The sequence below is a fragment of the Callithrix jacchus genome, chromosome 22, assembly GCF_049354715.1.
Source record: "Callithrix jacchus isolate 240 chromosome 22, calJac240_pri, whole genome shotgun sequence".
Lineage (NCBI taxonomy): Eukaryota > Metazoa > Chordata > Mammalia > Primates > Cebidae > Callithrix > Callithrix jacchus.
The window spans coordinates 14,262,061-14,282,096 of NC_133523.1; the positions used below are offsets into that span (position 1 = coordinate 14,262,061).

The 20,036-nt window shown below is 48.8% G+C and overlaps 1 protein-coding gene across 1 annotated transcript; it reads left to right on the forward strand.

Annotated features, from left to right (window-relative positions):
- Nucleotides 1–1,365: 1,365 nt before the first annotated feature.
- Nucleotides 1,366–19,807, forward strand: LOC100410434 (cytochrome P450 4F3). The gene is given in 12 exon segments (XM_035285978.3): nt 1,366–2,249; nt 7,451–7,595; nt 9,257–9,310; nt 9,402–9,529; nt 10,118–10,243; nt 10,993–11,259; nt 11,588–11,654; nt 11,846–11,975; nt 18,211–18,344; nt 18,441–18,505; nt 18,674–18,756; nt 19,093–19,807. Coding segments are annotated over 12 exon segments (1,587 nt in total). The 5' UTR covers nt 1,366–2,039; the 3' UTR covers nt 19,271–19,807.
- Nucleotides 19,808–20,036: the final 229 nt, after the last annotated feature.

Below are 20,036 nucleotides of genomic sequence, written 5' to 3' on the forward strand. Positions count from 1 at the left end.
TCTAGTTTCCTAATCCTCACTGCTGTGCATGCAAATAAATCTGCTTTGTATTAAAAAAAAAACAAAAACAAAAACAAAAACTGTGATACTGAGTTGGTTCCTCTTTGCACTCAGCTGGTACTGCCTGCAGGTTTTGGCCAGCTGTCCAGGCAGGGAGGAGGCAGCCCCTCTCACTCTTGCCCCCATGCCTCCCATCCTGCCTTCTTCTTCTTCCTCCTCCTCTCCTCCTCCTCCTCCTCCTCCTCCTCCTCCTCCTCCTCCTCCTCCTCCTTCGTCGTCGTCTTCGTCTCACTCTGTCACCGAGGCTGGAGTGCAGTGGCAGCATGTGGCAAATTCTGCCTCCCGGGTTCAAGCAATTCTCCTGCGTCAGCCTCCTGAGTAGCTGGGACTACAGGCGCATGCCGCCACGCCCAGCTAATTTTCTGTACTTTGAGTAGAGATGGGGTTTCACTGTGTTTCCCAGACTGGTCTCGAACACCTGAGTTCAGGCAATACCCCTGCCTTGGCCTCCCAAAGTGCTGGGATTACAGGTGTGAGCCACCGCGCCCAGTCCCCGCTTTCTACTCTGAGTAAGTCTTCCCATTGTTGTGATTCCAGAGTCAGCTACTCAAGAATCTTGATCAGTTCCACTTCCTACTGAAGACTTTGTTCCTTTTCATCTAGTTTCCTAATCCTCATTGCTGTGCATGCTAATAAATCTGCTTTGCATTAACAAAACAAAACGTTTTGCTCTTTATCCTCAGAATCTGACCTAGGTAAGCCTCAGCGAGGCCTAGATTCTCTGTTCCTCCTCCTAGCAGTCATGTGTCAACCCAGCCTTGGGCTGGCTGGATGTAGGACGTGAACTTCTGCCAGGTTGTGCAGTCAGAGGCCAGAGACTCCCTTCTCAAAGTCTCCTCATTCTGCACCGAGAAAAGGTGCATGACGTCCTCCTGTCCTCCCAGCCCACGTGCGGGAGATGTCTGGGTACAAGGCTTGGCCTGCCTGGTCCTCCTTGCCTGACACCTGAATTCCAAACTTCATGCTTTACGTGGCCTTGGAAGGGGAGGGGTAGCTGTAAACTTGGGGGCCCAGAGTCACCTTGCTCCCAGGTTCAAGCAGGAGGCACTGAACCCTGAAGATCCAGGTCACACTTTGAACTGTGACACTGAGTTTGTTCCTCCCTGCACCCAGCTGGTGCTGCCTGCAGGTTTTGGTTGGCTGCCCAGGCAGGGAGGAGGCCCCCAGGCCTCTGGTCTCTGGGGATTGGCTGCCCCTGCTTGCCTAGCCCAGCCTTCTCTAGGTCATGGGCCAGGGACAGGGAAGTCCCAGGAGGAGAGAAGAGGAAGTAGTGCAGGACAAGCTGCTCCTGACAGAAGGTGCCAGGCTAGAAGTGTTGGGCTGGAGGGTCCTGGTCTGGGAGAGGGAGGGGCTCTGCCCAAGGCTGGGGTGGCTCCAGAGAGCTGGCCCTGGTGGAGTTGATGGTTTCCTGGTAGCTGAAACCAAGCCCCTGGCAACCTCCAGTGATTCAGGCTGGGCCTTTAGGGACTCTAATCAGCCTCCCTCTCTCATTTATTTATTTATTTTTTGAGACAGAATCTAGCTCTGTCGCCCAGGCTGAAATACAGTGGTGTGATCTTGGCTCACTGCAAACTCTGCCTCCTAGGTTCAAGCAATTCTCCTGCCTCAGCCTCCTGAGTAACTGGGATTACAGTTAATTAAAAATTAGCTGCCACCACACCCAGCTAATTTTTTTTTTTTTCACCATGTTGGCCAGGCTGGTCTCCAACTCCTGACGTTGTGATCCACCCACCTCAGCCTCACTGAGTGCTGGGATTACAAGTGTGAGCCATCGCACCTGGCCTCCTCTCTCCTCTTTACTCTCCTCCCTCTCTGCCTCTTCTCCTGGCTGTCCTGGGTCTCCCTCTCTGCATTCAGCCCTTGTTTTCTCATCTCTAAGCTCTCCCTGCCTTCAGCACCTCCCATTCCTGCCCCTGTTCCATGTCCCCAAATCTCCCTGGGCTCTTTGCTGGGCCTCAGGACCTCACCCTCCATCCTGTATGCCCTGCAGGATGTTACAGCTGAGCCTGTCCTGGCTGGGCCTCAGGCCAGTGGCAGAGTCCCCATGGCTGCTCCTGCTGCTGGTTGGGGCCTCCTGGCTCCTTGCCCACATCCTGGCCTGGACCTATGCCTTCTACAACAACTGCCGCTGCCTCCGGTGTTTCCCACAGCCTCCCAAACGCAGCTGGTTTTGGGGTCACCTGGGCCTGGTGAGTGTGGTAGCAGCATGGGTCTGGGGGTGTCAGGATAGATAGACTTCCAGAGGGATAGAAATGGGGGTCAGGGAGCTGGGTATTGAGGGTGGGTTGGGGTCTGGGACATCAGAGAAGTGAGGGAGGTCAAGGGGAGCCCCTCTTTCTTCACCACCCCAACCAGATTCATTCCTCCTTTCTCTGTCCATGCCATGGCCCCAGGCCTTTCTCTTTCTCACTCTTCCCCACCCTAAGCCTGCTTCGGCTCAAGTTTCTGCCTGTCTTCCCCACATTAATGCATCCTTGTTTTACTTGGGGGCTCTAGGGTGGACTGCACAGAGACAGGGTCTCAGTCTATCTCCCAGGCTGGAGCGCAGGGGTGCAATCATAGCTCACTGCAGCCTTGACCTCCTGGGCTCAACCAGTCCTCCCATCTCAGCCTCTCCAGTAGCTGGGACTAGAGGCGTGCACCACCAGGCCTGCTAGTTTTTCATATTTTGTAGAGACGTGGTCTGACTGTGTTGCCGAGAGTGGTTCCAAACTCCGGGCCTCAAGCGATCCTCTCATCTCAGCCTCCCAAAGTGCTGGGATTACAGGCCTGAGCCACTGCACTTAGCTCAATCCAGAATCCTTATCAGGAGACTTGAGCCCTCCTCAGGAGCACAGTCCAGAGCCCGCTCTCTGCCTGGCCCATCTCTGTGGGCCTCAGGCTGCTGCCTCCCCCTAGAAATTTGCTATTTCTCCCTAGCCCACCCACAGGGCACAGCTGGGCCGGGGGAGGGATGTGGCTGGATTCTCCCTCCTGCCTTTTACTCAGGCACTTTCTTTTTCTCATATTTCCCTCCACCGCTAAGATATGTCAGTGGGCCCCATTGCTCAGTTTGGATAAAAGTTGACCACTTTTCTTTTCAGAAGGGATCATTCTGGCCTTTGCCCTAAGAGCCAAATTTCCTGGGAGGAGATTCCTCATGCTCCTCTTCCTAGCCTCCTCCCAGAGGCCTGTCCTCCATGCTGTGTTGGCCCCTACTGCCAGAACCGTAGCTTGGATTGGTCGTCACCCATAAGGGCGCCACCTTCAGTGCCATTGATTCAAATGTTGCCTGCCCTGACCACAATCCCCTCTCCTTCCAGTTTTTTTTTGTTCACTACCTCTTATCTTTATTTTGGTGGCGGTGGGGGGGGGCGGGGACAGAATCTCACTCTGCCACCCAAGTTAGAGTGCAGTGGTGTGATCTTGGCTCACTGCAACCTCTGCCTCCCAGGTTCATGGGATTCTCCTACCTCAGCCTCCCAAGTAGCCGGGATTATAGGCACCCGCTATCACACCTGACTCATTTTTAAATTTTTGGTAGAGACAAGGTTTCTATGTGTTGGCCAGGCTGGTCTCAAACTCCTGACCTTAAGTGATCTGCCCCCTTTGATATCCCAAAGTGCTAGGATTACAGTCGTGAGCCACCGCGCCAGGCCCACTGCTTCTCATCTTACACCCTGTTGGGACTTCCAGTTCCCTCTACACCCTAGTCCAGTGGCTTCCTCCAGTTCTTCCTTGGCTTAGTTCCTATTATTTGCTCATGGGCTGGTTTCTTGCCAATTGGGCTTTCCTTCCTGGCCATTTGGAAGACCTTTGCCTTGGATGGGCTCAGTTGCCCATGTTCTCTCTTTATTTGTCATTTTTTATAGACACAGAGTCTCGCTGTGTTGCCCTGGAGGCAGTGAAGATGTTTGTTATGAATATACTGCAGTTCAGCCTCCCTCCCTGAGGACTTGGCTATGGAGACTGGTTTTGGTGGAGCTGGAGCTCTTCCAGCTCTTCCTGCTATGTGACCTTGGCCAAGTCACTTTCCTCACTCTCTGGGCTAATCTCATCAACCCTTGGATCCTCACCTCAGGTTGTTCAAAGATTCAGGAAGTGGCTGAATGTGGTGGCTCACTCCTGTAATCCAGCACTTTGGGAGGCCGAGGCAGGTGGATCAGGAGGTCAGGAGTTCAAGACCAGCCTGACCAAGATGGTGAAACCCCGTGTCTACTACAAATACAAAAATTAGCCGGGCATGGTGGCGGGCGCCTGTAATCCCAGCTACTTGGGAGGCTGAAGCAGGAGAATCACTTGATACGGGAGGTGGAGTGTTGGAAATAGATGCTTGGTGCCACAAAGAAAAATCAGCACTGAGACAAAGGATCTTTCAGCAATGCAATTTTTACTTCCTGGGCTGCAGGAAGGGTATTCCTGGTAGCCATTGTGCCATAGAAGGCTGAGGCAGAGATTGCTTGAGCTCGGGAGGTAGAGATTGCAGTGAGCTGAGATTGTGCTATTGCACTCCAGCCTGGGCAACAGAGTGAGACTCACAAAGGTGAAAATGACTTACGTGCACCTGGTTACAGCACCTGGGGTTGAGGCATAGATGGGGCATCCCAAGGTACCAGAGAGGAGAGGACATCTCTTCTGGATCCAACCCATCTCCTCCTTTCCTTTGAGGGATGCAACCTCAGGCTGCTCATTTACAAATGGCAGGATTGATGGGCGCGTCCATGGGTGCAGTGGGAGGGTGCACAGGATGCACTAGCACAGAGCCTGGTGTGCAGAAGCTCCTCACTGATGGACAGTTAGAGTCACATCGACTCCCTTGGGGGTTGCTGAGAATGGAAAATTCCCAGTGTGCCGACACTTCTTCATGGGAGGAACTGGAGCCTGTGAGGCCCAGCCAGGATATGAAAGGATGTGGGGACCAGCCCTGGGGACATGTCCTGAGGCCACATTGCTGCCCACAAACCCCCTTCGTGAAGACCTCCTGCTTCATCCCTAGGCTGGCTCAAGCTTTTTCTTCTTTCTATTCTTTGATGAGGATGTAGTCTCAGCTGGTACTGGTGTACAGGAAATTCTAGGGGTTTGCCTGTGCTAGGATACCTTTTATAATCTGTGGCTGCTCCTGGAGCTGGAACCACCCCTGGGAAGGGAAAATCCATCTTCCCAAGTGAAGATTAATCTCTCTGTGGGCAGAGAGTTGGTCTTCTGTCTCTGCCCTGGGGAGACACCCTTAGAACTTGGAAATGGCCAGAGAGAGAAGGAGCAGGAGGAAGCAGAGATTCCCTCCATCCTTGCAGAATTGGGCTATGCTATTCACTGCAGAGGCTGTTCCACTTCGAGAACCTGCAGGGGCACCTGCTGTGGCTCTTCCTGGGAAGATGGCCTCTACCTTGCAGACCGCACACGGCAGGTCTTGAGGAACGTGGCTCCACTGGCGGCCATCTATCCATAGCACTTTAAGAGGTGGCTGGGTCAGCAGGGGCAGTGACTCACACCTGTAATCCCAGCACTTTGGGTGGTCAAGGTGGGTGGATCACCTGAGGTCAGGAGTTGGAGACCAGCCTGACCAACATGGCGAAACCCCATCTCTATTAAAAATACAAAATTAGCTGGGTGTGGTGATGCATGCCTGTAGTCCCAGCTACTCGGGAGGCTGAGGCAGGGGAATTGCTTGAACCCGGGAGGCAGAGGTTGTAGTGAGCCAAGATGGCGCCACTGTACTCCAGCCTGGACAACAAGAGCAAAACTCCGTCTAAAACAAACAAAACAAAGAGCTGTCTGGGTCTCATTTTCCTCTTTACTGGCATCTGCAATTCAAGTTTTGCTTCTAAAGCGCTCACACTAAGACAGTACCTTTTTATTCCCCAGTCCCTACTCTCCCACTGACCTGCTACCTCTGCTTTTGTCCCCCAACTGGCTTCTACCCATTTTCTTCCACTTCCTTCTGGATCTCTTCTGGGCATCTCCTTCAGTCTTTCCCAGCTGGCTTCAGCCTGGGCACAGATATGGGGGTGATGAAAGCATGAGACAGAACATTCTCCCATGAACTCCAGCTCAGGGTTATCTTTGTGGATGAGACGTTGAGCCTAGTCTGGGGTGGTGCAGCCAGGCTTGGGGGAAGGGGCTGTGTCTACATCTGCTCCCTGCTAGCTTGCTGCAAAGCTGGGAGTACCTGTCTAGAGCTAGGAGAGAAAGTTCAACGGGCTGAGATTAGTTATGAATTTGGGATAAGCAGTAAGTGGGGTGAATGGTAAAGTGTTGGTGGGGAGAGGCAGGGAGAAAGAGAGATGGAGAGTTGGACTTGGGAGAAACAGAGAAAAAGAGATGCATACACATACAGAGACAGAGAGAAAAACAGTGAGAGACAGAGTGGGGGAGAAGGGAGAGGGAGAGAAAGACAGAGAAAGGAACATATAAACAAAGTAAAAGAAACACATACATGCTTTTATTATATCTGTCATCTACATTTCCATCACTCCATACATCTCTCTCATCTATACCTGTCTCTCTTATCTTGATCCATTTATCCTATTTATCATCTATCAATCTATCACCTACCTCTCTCTTTCTTCTATCTATCTATCTATCTATCTATCTATCTATCTATCTATCTGTCTCCGTCCGTCTGCCTATGCATCTATCTCTCATCTATCTATTCCATCTATCTATCTATCTATTCTATCAATCATCCATCCATCCATCCATCTTATCTGTGCATCCATCCATCTACCCATCCATCTATCCTGTTATCTACCTATCTACCTACTTACCTATCTACCTACCTACCTTCCTACTTACCTACCTATCTACCTACCTACCTTCCTACTTACCTACATATCTACCTACCTACCTATCCATCCATCTATCCTATCTGTGCATACATCCATCTATCCTATTACCCATCCATCCATCCATTCATTCAACCAATCTGTGTGTCTATCTGTCCATCTACCTATTCTTTCTGCCCTATCTGTCTATCTATCTATCATCTATCTGTTTGTATATCTACTGACTGACCTATCCATCTATCCATCCATCCATCCATCCATCTCTCCATCCAATCTGTGTCCCTATCTGTCCAATCAATCAATCAATCAATCTACCTACCTATCCATGCATGCATCCACCCATCCTATCTGTGGGTCCATCCAACCATCTATCTTATCTATCTATCCATCCATCCATCCACCCATCCATCATCTACCTATCTACCTAGAGAAAGACACATAGAGAGGAAGAGAGTGAGGGAACAGAGGAGCTCATAGACACAGACACAGAAAGAGACAGGCAGAGACTAATATTTCAGGTGAAAGAGCTGAGAAAGGTGGGGTGTGTGATGGGTAGGGGGGTGCAATGAGCAGTGGTAGCATTGGAGGCCCCCTGCCGGCCTGACGTCAGCCTTGTCCATTCCCAGGTGCAGAGCAACGAGGATGGCATGTGGTTGGTGGAGCATCTGAGCCACTACTTCCATGATGTCCACCTCTGGTGGTTTGGGCCCTTCTACCCTGTCATGCGGCTCATCCACCCTAAGTTCATTGCCCCTGTGCTCCAGGCTCCAGGTATCTCTCTCAGGTGGCTATGCTTCAGCCTCTTCCCTGCTTCTGCTTCCAGTCCTTCCAACCCTTGGACAGGCCATGCTAAGCAGAAAAATGGGCGCATCCAACGGAGACCATCGCTCTGCCACTAACCTGCTGGGCGACTCTGGCTAGGTCCCTGGAGCTCTCTGGCTGCTGAGGCCTCTTTTAGTTGTGGGTGAAGAAAACTCAACCCTGTGTGGTCTAAGCAAAGAAGGAGAATGCATTGACTGTAAAGTCCAGGAAGGGTGGTCTTCAGGCATGGCTGGATCCAGTCCTTCAAATAATGCCAGTCTTCATCTCTTAGCTCTGTATCCCTCTGTGCTAGTTTCACTCTCATGCTGGTAAAGATAAGTCCCAGAAAGCTCAACCCCTGTGGAAAATTCCCTGTAGTTCAAGTAAAAGTTCCAGGATTCTCCTAAATTTGCCTGGCCTGGGTCACAGGACCAATTTCTTATCCAGTTACTGCAGTTTGGTTGCATAGGTTTAAGGTCATATGCTCAACTCTGGAGCAGGGGGTGGGCATCCTCTCAACTGATTGAGAGTGGGGAAGGCATGAGGATGATGGATACTGGCTAGGCAGATGTCACAGACGTCCATTTACCAGCATCCCTGCAACATCGGCATTTCTTGAGTAAGAAAACTGAGACTCAGAGAGGCACGATGACTTCTCAAGGTCACACAGCATATCTAGGCCTTCCTCTTACTTCTTTGTTTTTTCTTTTCTTTTTGTTTTTTTTTGAGATGGAGTCTTGCTCTGTTGCCCAGACTGGAATGTGGTAGTGCCATCTCTGCTCACTGCAACCTCTGCCTCCGGCGTCCAAGTGATTCTCCTGCCTCAGTCTCCTGAGTAGTTGGGACTACTGGTGCCCACCACCATGCTTGGCTAATTTTTGTATTTTTAGTAGAGACAGGGTTTCACCATGTTGGCCAGGCTGGTCTCGAACTCCTGACTTCAAGGGATCCACCCAGCTCATCCTCCCACAGTGCTGGGATTACAGGAGTGAGCCAACCTGCCTGGCTTAGTTCTTTTTAAAAAAATTTTTCTGAGACAGAGTCTCACTCATTAATGCTCAGTGTGGAGTGTGGCAGGATACCGAGGAAGCCTCTGTCAAGCCTAGCTGACATCTGGGACATTAATAGGACCAGATTTAAATTCTATCTGGGGCCCGCCCATCTGTGGGTCATGTGAAGTCATTTCAGACTCTCTCATTTCTGGGCATGGCATGTCAGGACAGGTCACGTAGATGGTGGCCATGTGAGAACACATTAACTCATCTCAGGCTATGCCACATGTCTTAGGTCCATATCAGAAGGTGTCAGAGAGGACTGAGGCAGACAGGGTGTTTCAGGTCCTTGGCATTTTGTAGAGTGTTGAGCTATGCCCAGGTGTTGCAGAACATGTAGGAGCTATGTCAAGGTATGCTATGCCATGTTGGGCTATGTCACTGTTCTGCACTGCTGCAGCCTGGTCTGGTCCCTACTCTCCTCCCCAATCCTCCCTTCTTCCTTTGCCCTTGATCCTCTTTCTGCAATGCTGGGCATGGACGGTGGAAGTGCAAACCCCTGGCTGGGAGCCTCCCCCTACACTTGAAGTCACTCCCCTCCCAGTCTCCATGACCCCTGATGGTCCGTGTTCATGTCAGCTGAAGTTGCACCCAAGGATATGACTTTCTATGGCTTGCTGAAGCCTTGGCTGGGTGAGTAACTGGAGGAATGGGGCTGGGGACAGTCTTTTGGGGCCAGGGGAAGGTACTGCCCTTGCCCATGGCTCTTGGCTGCCTCTACTAGAGACTGGGCTCCTGCTGAAGGGCGGTGATAATTGGAGACACCAGCACTGCCTGCTCACACCTGCCTTCCACTTTGACATCTTGAAGCCCTATGTGAAGATTTTCAACAAGAGCTCAAACATCATGCATGTGAGTGCCACAAACTCGGGTCCCAGCTGGGGCCTTGGGAAAGGAGAAGTCACCTCAGACAGATCTGGTCTGAAATGCTGGCTCTGCTGGTGGCTTTGGTGCGATTGCTTTTCCTCCCCAGGCCTTGGTTTCATCATCTATAAAATGGGGATAATTTTACAGACGGGGCTTCACCATTTTGGCCAGGATGGTCTCCATCTCCTGATCTTGTGATCCACCCACCTAGGCCTCCCAAAGTGCTGGGATTACAGCTGTGAACCACCACGCCCAGCCCAAAGCAGATTGTCTTAGCTATTACTGAAGATTTGATGGGGGACCTAAAGAGGGCAGTGGGTTGACCAAGGGTACGTAGAGCATAGGAGCAGAGCTGGAACTTGAACTCAGGTCACCTGATCCCCAACCTTAGGGTCTTCATGTTCTAATAGTAGCAGGTTCTGTCCCACCCAAGCTTGATCCTCCTTGGGGATGGGTACCTGGGGAAGAGGACCAGGAGTTGGTTCTGGGGGGAGTTCATCCTGGAGGTTGGGGACAGGGAGGGGCTCAGGGGAGCCAGGGCTCAGTTCTGGCTCTGTCCCCTTCTCTGACCAGGCCAAGTGGCAGCACCTGGCCTTGGAGGGCAGTGCCCGTCTGGACATGTTTGAGCACATCAGCCTCATGACCTTGGACAGTCTGCAGAAATGTGTCTTCATCTTTGACAGCCATTGTCAGGAGGGAGTTCTTGTCCAGGACCTGGGATCTTGGCCATGGGCCCATGGGAGTAGGCTGGGGAGACAAGACTGATCAGGGCATCTGGAAGTGCCTTCTCAGAGAAAAGAGTCAGAACTTGGCATGGAAGTACAGGGAAGGGGAGAGAGAAAGAGCAGTTCTCCAGGTAGGTAGAACTGTTTGGGGAAAGGCAAGGAGGCTAGGATGAGCAGATCATATGCAATAGCCATCCAGGAGACACCTTGGAAATGAGATTGGAAGGGTTGGCAGTAGCAACAACTTAAGGACATTGAAAAGCTATGCAAAGGGATATGGACTTTATCCAAGATTCCCAGGAAGCCGTGGGGAGGTGTTTGAGAAGAAGAGGGTCATGGTCAGTGCTGAGCTTGGACATTTGACTCTATGGAAGATTGACTGTTATGTAGATGCAGGAAGCAGTGAGAGCATGGAGAGGAAGGAATCTGAGCTTGGTGGAGGAAATGGGGCAGATTTTCGAGAAACCAAGGAGAATAGGCAGGAGCAGATGTTGAGTAAGAAAGGGGGAGATGCCCATGATGCCCAAGCTGTGGCCTGGGGACTGGAGGCAAGAGGCAGCTCACAGAGAGCAGGAGGTAGAGAGCGAAGTGTGCTTGCAGGGCACCCTTTTATGCATGGAATGTGGTCCTGGGATTCTGGCTGGGAGGTGCTCCCAGGCTTTCATGTGTGTTTAAAAGCTGCTGCTTCTCTCTGGCCTGGCCCTGGCCAGACCGTGCAGGAAGCCCAGTGAATATATTGCTGCCATCTTGGAGCTCAGTGCTCTCATCGTGAAACGGCACAGGCAGATCTTCCTGTACTTGGACTTCTTGTACTTCCTCACTCCCAGTGGGTGATGCTTCCGCAGGACCTGTGACATAGTGCACAACTTCACAGATGCCATCATCCAGGAGCATTGCCGTACCCTCACTAGCCAGGGTGTTGATGACTTCCTGCAGGCCAAGGCCAAGTCCAGGACTTTGAACTTCATTGATGTGCTCTTGCTGGCCAAGGTGGGCTGCTCTGGGATCTGAATTTCAGAAGTAGAATGGATTTTGATGTCAAATGTCAGATCCATGCAGACTTGATCCAGAGGGCACTGGGGAGCCATGGAAAGTGCTTCAGGAAAGAAGTAATAAACCAGATACATTTTAGAGGTGACTCTGTAGAAGACGTCTTAGCAGGAGCAAATAGGAGGCAGGAGACTAGGAAATAGTCCTGCTAGGCAGATCTGGTGATGATAAGGGAGGAATCTTGCCTGTAATATGGATCTTCATGGACTGTTTTAGGTTAGACTCAGGTGCCTTCATTGCTAGTGCAATTTAGGGGTCTTGTCTCCAGGATGAAAATGGAAAGGAGTTGTCAAATGAGGACATAAGAGCAGAGGCTGACACCTTCATGTTTGCAGGTGAAGGTCCCAGAGTGTGATGTCACTAAGGGTAGGAGTCTCTCCATTCCAGGGATGTGGTGGGTGGACCCTGGATCACTCCATCTGGTCTTCCTTCCCGGTTTCCTCCTGATGGCCTCAATGCATGGGTGCTATCCACCCTCTGGTGCTGAAACAGCCCAGAGACCCAAGCTTACCTGGCTTCCCCTCAGGCCATGACACCATAGCCAGTGGTCTCTCCTGGGTCCTGTACAACCTCGCAAAGCACCCAGAATATCAGGAACACTGCCGACAGGAGATGCAAGAGCTCCTGAAGGGCCGTGATCTTAAAGAGATTGAATGGTAAGTGTGCAGGTCCTCATGTCCTGTTTCTGAGTCCCTCTCATTGGTTTAGCTCTTCAGGTGGGAAAGGGAGAAGGTAGTATTGCTGATTCTGCTATTACTGCCTAGTGGGAATAGGTGCAGAGCCCAGAAACAGGGCCTAGTACTCAGCCCGGAGCAATGGAAAAGTTGCAGGATTTTTGCCTGTTACAATTAAACCCATTCAATTCTCCCTCCTTCCTTCCCTCCCTCTCTCCCCCCACCTCTTTCTTTCTTTCCTTGTTCCCTTCCTTCCTTCCTTCCTTCCTTCCTTCCTTCCTTCCTTCCTTCCTTCCTTCCTTCCTTCCTTCCTTCCTTCCTTCCTTCCTTCTTTCTTTCTTGGAGACTTATTCTGTCATCCAGGCTGGAGTACAGTGGCACGATCTTGGCTCACTGCAACCTCCACCTCCTGGGTTCAAGCGATTCTCCTGCCTCGGCCTCCCAAGTAGCTGGGATTACAGGTGTCTGCCACCATGCCCAGCTATTTTTTGTGATTTTAGTAGCGATGGGGTTTTACCATGTTGACCAGGCTGGTCTCGAATTCCTGATCTCAGGGGATTTGTCTGTCTCGGCCTCCCAAAGTGCTGGAATTACAGGCATGAGCCACAGCACCCAGCTAAGCCCACTCAATTCAAATAGATATTGCCAAATTGCCTTTTAGCATCTCTGCACTGGTGAACTCTCCAGTGTGTGGTAGAACTTTGTTTCCTCCGTTTTGATAGCCATATAGTGTTCTATCATATGGATGTACCATAATTCATAAAAATATTCCTCCATTGATGGACATTTGTGTGCTTTCCAAGCTTTTGCTATAACTGACATGATAGAGTGGGCACCCATGTACACTGACCATTGCTTACATCTGTAGAGCAGATTGGCAGGACAAATTCCAAGAAGTGCAGTTGGTGAGCCCAAGACCATTTGAGATTTACAATTCAATAACTTGGAAAATCTACTCCTACGCACACATTTTGAGAATGCCAATTTCCTCACATCCTCCCTTAAAGTGTACGTTATGAAACTTTAAAACATTTGCCAATCTGATAGGCGCAACATAATACTTTAATGAACGTCACTTTAAGCATGGGTAAGTTGAGAATTGTTTTCACTTATTGGACAACCATGTGTATTTCTTATCTGTGAAGTGTGAGTTTTCAAAATTTGTTCTTTCTAGTTTGGGTTTTTGTAGTTTTTTTCCCCTCTTGTTGATTTATAAGCACTGTCTACATATTAAGAAAACTAGTTCATTTTTTTCTGTTTGGCAAAGTTCTTTCTCAGATTGTTTTTGAATTAATTGTTGGCTTTGGTTCATTTGTAGTCAAATTCTTTCCTCTATAGATGCCATTTTAAAATTAAAATTAAAATTTTTATTTTGAGTCAGAGTCTTGCTATATCACTCAGGCTGGATTGCTGTGGCATGCTCTTGGCTCAATGCAACCTCTGCCTCCCAGGTTCAAGCGATTCTCTGACTTCCAGGTTCAAGTGATACTCACCCTCCTGAGTAGCTTGGATTACACACCTGTATCCTAACCACTATACCCAGCTAATTTTTTTATTTTTAGTAGAGACGGGGTTTCGCCATGTTGGCTAGCCTGGTCTTGAACTCCTGACCTCAGGTGATCCACCCACCTCAGCCTCCCAAAGTGTTGGGATTACAGGCGTGAGCCACCGCACCTGGCCATGTTTGGGTTTTTTAAAATCATGCTTGGGAAATGCTTTTATAATCTAAAATTAAAATGTAAAACTCTTGTTTGTTTTCCTCTAATGGGTTTATTTTTAAAAATATTTTATTTGTTTAATATTTTAGTTTAAAAATATTAATTACTTTTATGTCTGTGAAATATATGTTGGTATGAGAATTGATGTAGGAATCTATTCATTTTCCTCCAAATGCCCAGTTGTCCCAACAGAATTTAATAAATATTTCATGCTTGTCTTATGATTTTAAATAATAGCAGATTTGCAATAAGCAAAATTTATGTATATATTTGAATTTATTTATTGGGCTGTATTCTGCTTCACTTAATTATTTTTTAGTTTTTACTTTTTTGAGATGGAGTCTTGCTCTGTTGCCCAGGCTGGAGTACAGTGGTGTGATTTCAGCTCACTGCGACCTCTGCCTCCTGGCAATTCTCATGCCTCAGCCTCCTGAGTAGCATGCCTGGCAAATTGTATTTTTAGTAGAGATGGGTTGCGCCATATTGGCCAGGCTGGTCTCAAATTTCTGACCTCAAGTTATCCGGCCACCTTGGCCTCCCAAAGTGCTGGGATTACAGGTATGAGTAGCTGCACCTGGTCCAGTTAATTATATAGTCATGCATAAGAATCAAGATGTCTTCATCATTATACTTTAAAAAACACTTTCATATTTGGTAAAGGTGATTGTGTCTCATTACTTTGCCTTTATAATCTTTTCTTTTTTTGAGACAGAGTCTTGCTCTGTCACCCAGGCTGGAGTGCAGTGGTGCAATCTCTGCCTCCTGGGTCCAAGTGATTCTCCTGCCTCAGCCCCCTGAGTAGCTGGGATTAAAGGTGCGCTCTACCACGCCCAGCTAATATTTGTATTTTTAGTAGAGACGAGGTTTTACCATGTTGGCCAGGCTGGTCTTAAATGACTGACTTCAAGTGATCCACCAGTCTCAGCCTCCCAAAGTGCTGGAATTACAGGCAAGAATGCAGTGGTGTGATCTCAGCCCACTGCAACCTCCACGTCCTGGGTTCAAACTATTCTCCTGCCTCAGCCTCCTGAATAGCTGGGATGACAGTCACCGGCCTTACAATTTTTCCTTGAGTTCTATTTTTTCCATGTGAGTTCTATGATCAGGTTGGCTAGTTTGAAAAATACCCTGGAAATTTTTAATTAATTTTTTGGACCTCAAGTGCCAATGGTTTTGTTAAGTGTGCTTCTCAATTCAAGGCCAGTTCTCATCATTTTTCCATGTGATACTTATTTTTTCTCCTTTATCCTGATTCTACAGTGTGTAGCCCCCTATCAATATGATTCTAGAGAGATAGATTCTTTTATTTGTAAAATTTGTTGTTGGAGTGGATGTATTTTAAAATTCCAACTATTTTGTGCTAGTTTTATGTTTTTCAGAAATGTAGCACTTGGAGTTTCTTAGCCATCTATGGTTCTAAGTATATTTCATTCATTGCTTTTTTTTTTGAGACAGAGTCTTGCTCTGCTTCCCAGGCTGGAGTGCAGTGGCATCATCTCAGCTCACTGCTACCTTTGTTTCCTGGGTTCAAGCAATGCTCCTTCCTTAGCCTCCCCAGTAGCTGAGATTGCAGACACCTGCCGAATTTTTTGTATTTTTAGTAGAGATGGGGTTTCACCATATTGGCCAGGATAGTCTCAAACTCCTGACCTCGTGATCCATCCGCCTTGGCCTCCCAAAGTGGTGGGATTACAGGTGTGAGCCATCACACCTGACAATTTTTTCTATTTTCAGTAGAGACAGGGTTTCACTATGTTGGCCAGGCTGGTCTCAAACTCCTGATCTCAGGTGATTCACCTGCCTTGGCCTACCAAAGTCCTGGGATTACACCATGCCTAGCCTGAGCACCTCTTATTGTCCCATTTATGCCTAGTGTTCCATTATTGGAACACTAAGCATGTAGGAGTTATTCATATCCTACTGCTCCAGGTCATTGACAAGGTCTGATATTCAAAATTCAAAAAATTGCAACCTCAGGCATAAATTGATTAAATCTCGTGTATTTGAGCATCCATGTCTTAGATCATATTCTTTGTCTACTTTTCTCTTGGATCACCTGTTCATTCTCTTGTTATTTTGCAGGAATTCCTTATATTCTAGATATTGTATACATTTTTGAATCTGAATGTTCATTTGGTCCATGGTGTTGTTTATCACACAAAACCCTTAATTTTCATGTGTACTTATCCTTTTCCTTTTTGATTTTCCATTGTGCTTTTGAGGTTTTAAGAATTCTTACTCCTAAGTCACAAAAATGTCTATTCTGTTATCTTCTTTTAACTTTTTTTTTGAGACAGAGTCTTGATCTTTCACCAGGCTGGAGTGCAGTGGTGTGATCTCAGCTCACTACAACCTCCGTCTCTCAGATTCAAGTGATTCCCCTGTCTCAGCCTCCTGAGTAGCTGGGACTACAGGCGCATGCCCGGCTAATTTTTTGTATTTTTAGTAGAGACAAGGTCTCACTATTTGGCCCAGGCTGGTTTTAAATTCCTGGGCAAGCAATCTGCCTGCCTCAGCCTCCCACAGTCTTGGGATTACAGGAGTGAGCCACCATGCCCAGCTCATTCATCTTTTTAAAAGTATTTTGTTTCATTTTTATTGCTATACCTTTGTAATAGTTCATAGTATCTGGTAGATTTGATTTACCTTCTTCAAGCTTTAATTTTTACTTGATTTTTTTTTAAAGAGATGGGCTCTCACTTTATGGCCCAGGCTGGAGCACATTGGCATGATCATAGCTCACTGCAGCCTTGAACTCCTGGGCACAAGGGATCCTCACACCTCAGCCTCCTGAGTAGCTGGGACCACAGGCACACACCATCATGCCTGGTGGATCTTTTATTTTATTTTATTTATTTATTTTGAGATGGAGTTTTTCTCTAGTTGCCCAGGCTGGAGTACAGTGGTTCGATCTCGACTCACCACAACCTCTGCTTCCCAGGTTCAAGCGATTCTCCTGCCTCAGCCTCCTGCGTAGCTGGGATTACAGGCATGCACCACCAAGCTTGGCTTTAGTAGAGATGGGGTTTCTCCATGTTGGTCAGGCTGGTCTTGAACTCCCGACCTCAGGTGATCGGCCCGTGTCAACCTCCCAAGGTTCTGGGATCACGGGCGTGAGCCAGGCTCTGGATCTTTTATTTTTAAATTGACCTAGCTTCTGATGAAATTTATTTCTTCCAATTAGAATAAGATTGTTAAGTTTCTAAAAATAAAAAACTAGATTTTTATTGAATTGCTTTGAATATGTTGATTAATTTAGAAAGAAATGACAACTTTATAATATTAAGTTATCTCATTCTAGAGTGTGGAGAGGATATCTTATTGAAACAACTTTATAATCTTATTTATTTATTTATTTATTTATTTAGAGACAGAGTCTTGTTCTGTCACCCAGGCTGGCGTACAGTGGCGCAATCTCTGCTCACTGCAACCTCTACCTCCCAGGTTCAATGGATTCTTGTGTCTCAGCCTCTTAAGTAGCTGGGATTAGAGGCACGTGCCACCACACCCTGCAAATTTTTTTTTTTTTTTGTATTTTTAGTAGACACAGGGTTTTGCTCTGTTGTCCAGGCTGGTCTCCAATTCCTGGCCTCAAGTAATCGACCCGCCTTGGCCTTCCAAAGTGCTAGAGTTATAGGCATAAGCCATAGCACCTGGCCTCATTATATAATTTTAAACATTTTTTAATGCATATAGGTTAACATTTTTAAGGAGACCCTTTATGTGCTGTGTTTTGCTTAGAAATGCTTCTAAAAATGCCATAGCAAGTTTTCTTCTAATACTTTAGTGACTTTTCTCATGTGTAAATCCTGGATTCTTTGGAATTCATTTTGTTATTGGATTTAGGGTCAGAGGGAGGTTGGAACCACCTTTGTGAAAATCATAACTGAGGAAATTATGACAGTGAAATAGATCAGACCTAATGTCTCTCTCCTTTTTTTTGAGATGGATTATTTGCTCTTGTTGCCCAGGCTGGAGTGTAATGGTGTGATATCAGTTTACCACAACTTTGGCCTCCCAGGTTCAAGCAAATCTCCTGCCTCAGCCTCCCAATTAGCTGAGATTACAGGCATGCATTACCATGCCCAGCTGAATTTGTATTTTTAGTAGAGACAGGGTTTCTCTATGTTAGTCAGGCTGGTCTTGAACTCCTGACCTCAGGTGATCTGCCCACCTTGGCCTCCCAAAGTGCTGGGATTACAGGCGTGAGCCACCATGCCCAGCAGACTCTATCTTGCTTCTAACCTTTAAGCTGTCCTTGTTCATTCCTGGGCATAGGCTGAACTAACTTTGGGAAGGAATTCAGTTCCTGGTTTGACTCTGAGACAAAACTTATAACAGCCCTTTCCTGAAAAGACCCCCCTGTCTTGATAAATGGGCTCTTTCCAGGCAGTGGGCAAGGTGAATCCACTGGGGGGGTTACAAGTTGGTGTGAGAGTCTCTCTGGGCAGCAGGCGGGATGTGTTTGCTCCCTGGATAATTGTTGGGTGTTTCCTTAGGGACGACCTGGCCCAGCTGCCCTTCCTGACCATGTGCCTGAAGGAGAGCCTGAGGTTGCATCCCCCAGTCCCCCTGATCTCCCAGCACTGCATCCAGGACGTGGTGCTCCCAGATGGCCGGGTCATCCCCAAAGGTACCCACCATTGGGCAGTGGGGGAGGGCCTTGGGCAGGGCAGGGATCCCATTGTGTGGCAGGGACCTTGTCCTGACCGCACCTCCTCCCCAACAGGGAATATCTGCTCCATCAGCATCACTGGGGTCCATCACAACCCCTCAGTCTGGCCGGACCCTGAGGTGCTACCCCCTCCCCCTTTCTCCATCCCTGGGGCCTGATCGGGGAGGGATCTTGTGCCTGGGAAGCAGATACCCCCCACCTACTCCACCTACATCTGTCTTCTATGAGGGTGGCTGGGTGTCCTGAGAGACCCCTACCCAACAGCCCTAACTTGCCCCACCCCTCAGGTCTATGACCCCTTTCGTTTCAACCCAGAAAACCCCCAGAAGAGGTCACCTCTGGCTTTTATTCCCTTCTCCGCAGGGAACAGGTGAGGCTAAGGGGCTTCTGAGGTGGGCATGGGATGAGGGGGCCGCAGATGGTGGCAAGGTCTGAGTTGTCGGTTCATATGTTTCACGGGGTCTAGGGTTTGAATAAGATCCCAGAAAAAGAGGGGTGTGCGTTCTCAGACTTCTCCACTCCTACCTCTGCTGGTCTAGGCCAAGCTCGGGGGATATACAAGCCCACATGGGGGTCCCAGGCACGGGGTGCCTCTCTCTGGCCCTCCGGATCTGGGTGGGGTTGGGAGTCCCAGGCCAGGTTCCTGGCGCTATGAGACCGGGATGGTGGTCCTGGGCATAGTCAGAGTCCCCACTCTCTACCCCAGGAACTGCATCGGGCAGGCGTTCGGCATGGCTGAGATGAAGGTGGTCCTGGCGCTCACACTGCTGCGCTTCCACATCCTGCCGGACCACACGGAGCCCCGCAGGAAGTTGGAGCTGGTCCTTCGCGTGGAGAATAAACTTTGGCTACGGGTGGAGCCCCTGCGCGCGGACCTGCAGTGACCTACCACTGTCGGGTCACGGGTCTCGGAGCCACCCAGACGGATCCTCAGGTACCTTTGCAGATTCCTAGGAATACATCTGTGCTGTCCTCTGTGCCTGACTCCCATGGACAGCCAGCAGGAGGCGCTAGAGGACTGTAGGGATCCAGGGCGTGGCTGGGAGGAGGCCGGGAGGTGTCTCTGAGCTAAGACCCTGACAGCCGCTCTGGGTGAGCGCAGTACCCCCCCACCCCGTGCTGAGGGCGGATTCTCCTAGAGCCCAGGTCTGGACTTTATCCTATGGGGCCTTAGGGAGCTATGGTGGGTGTTAGAGCAGGAGACGGACCAGGGCTGAGGAGGCACCTAGGGGGCAGGTTTGAGGCTCTAAGTCACCAAGGAAAACCAGAGTGGCACTACACTCCCACCACCCCGACCTCAGTTCTCATCTCCTAATACACCCAGTTTTTTTTTTTCTCTCACCTTAGGGTTCTTCATTGTTTTCATAGTTCTTAAATGACTGTGCTTATTAAACAATACTAAGCCTGGTTGTCTTACAGTGTGTCCGATCATTGAGTGTATCTGTATCTATTATAACACCTGTCATTTTTGTCATGGGGTCAGTGTTTGCTTATCTTTACTTGGTATTGGATGACATATTTGCATATTTGAAATAATATTCATAGGATTTAAGGAAGGCAGTGCCTTCTCTCTTTCTCTCTCTCTCTCTCTCTCTCTCTCTCTCTCTCTCTCTCTTCCCTCTCTCTCTCCCCCCCTCCCCAGAGTCTCAC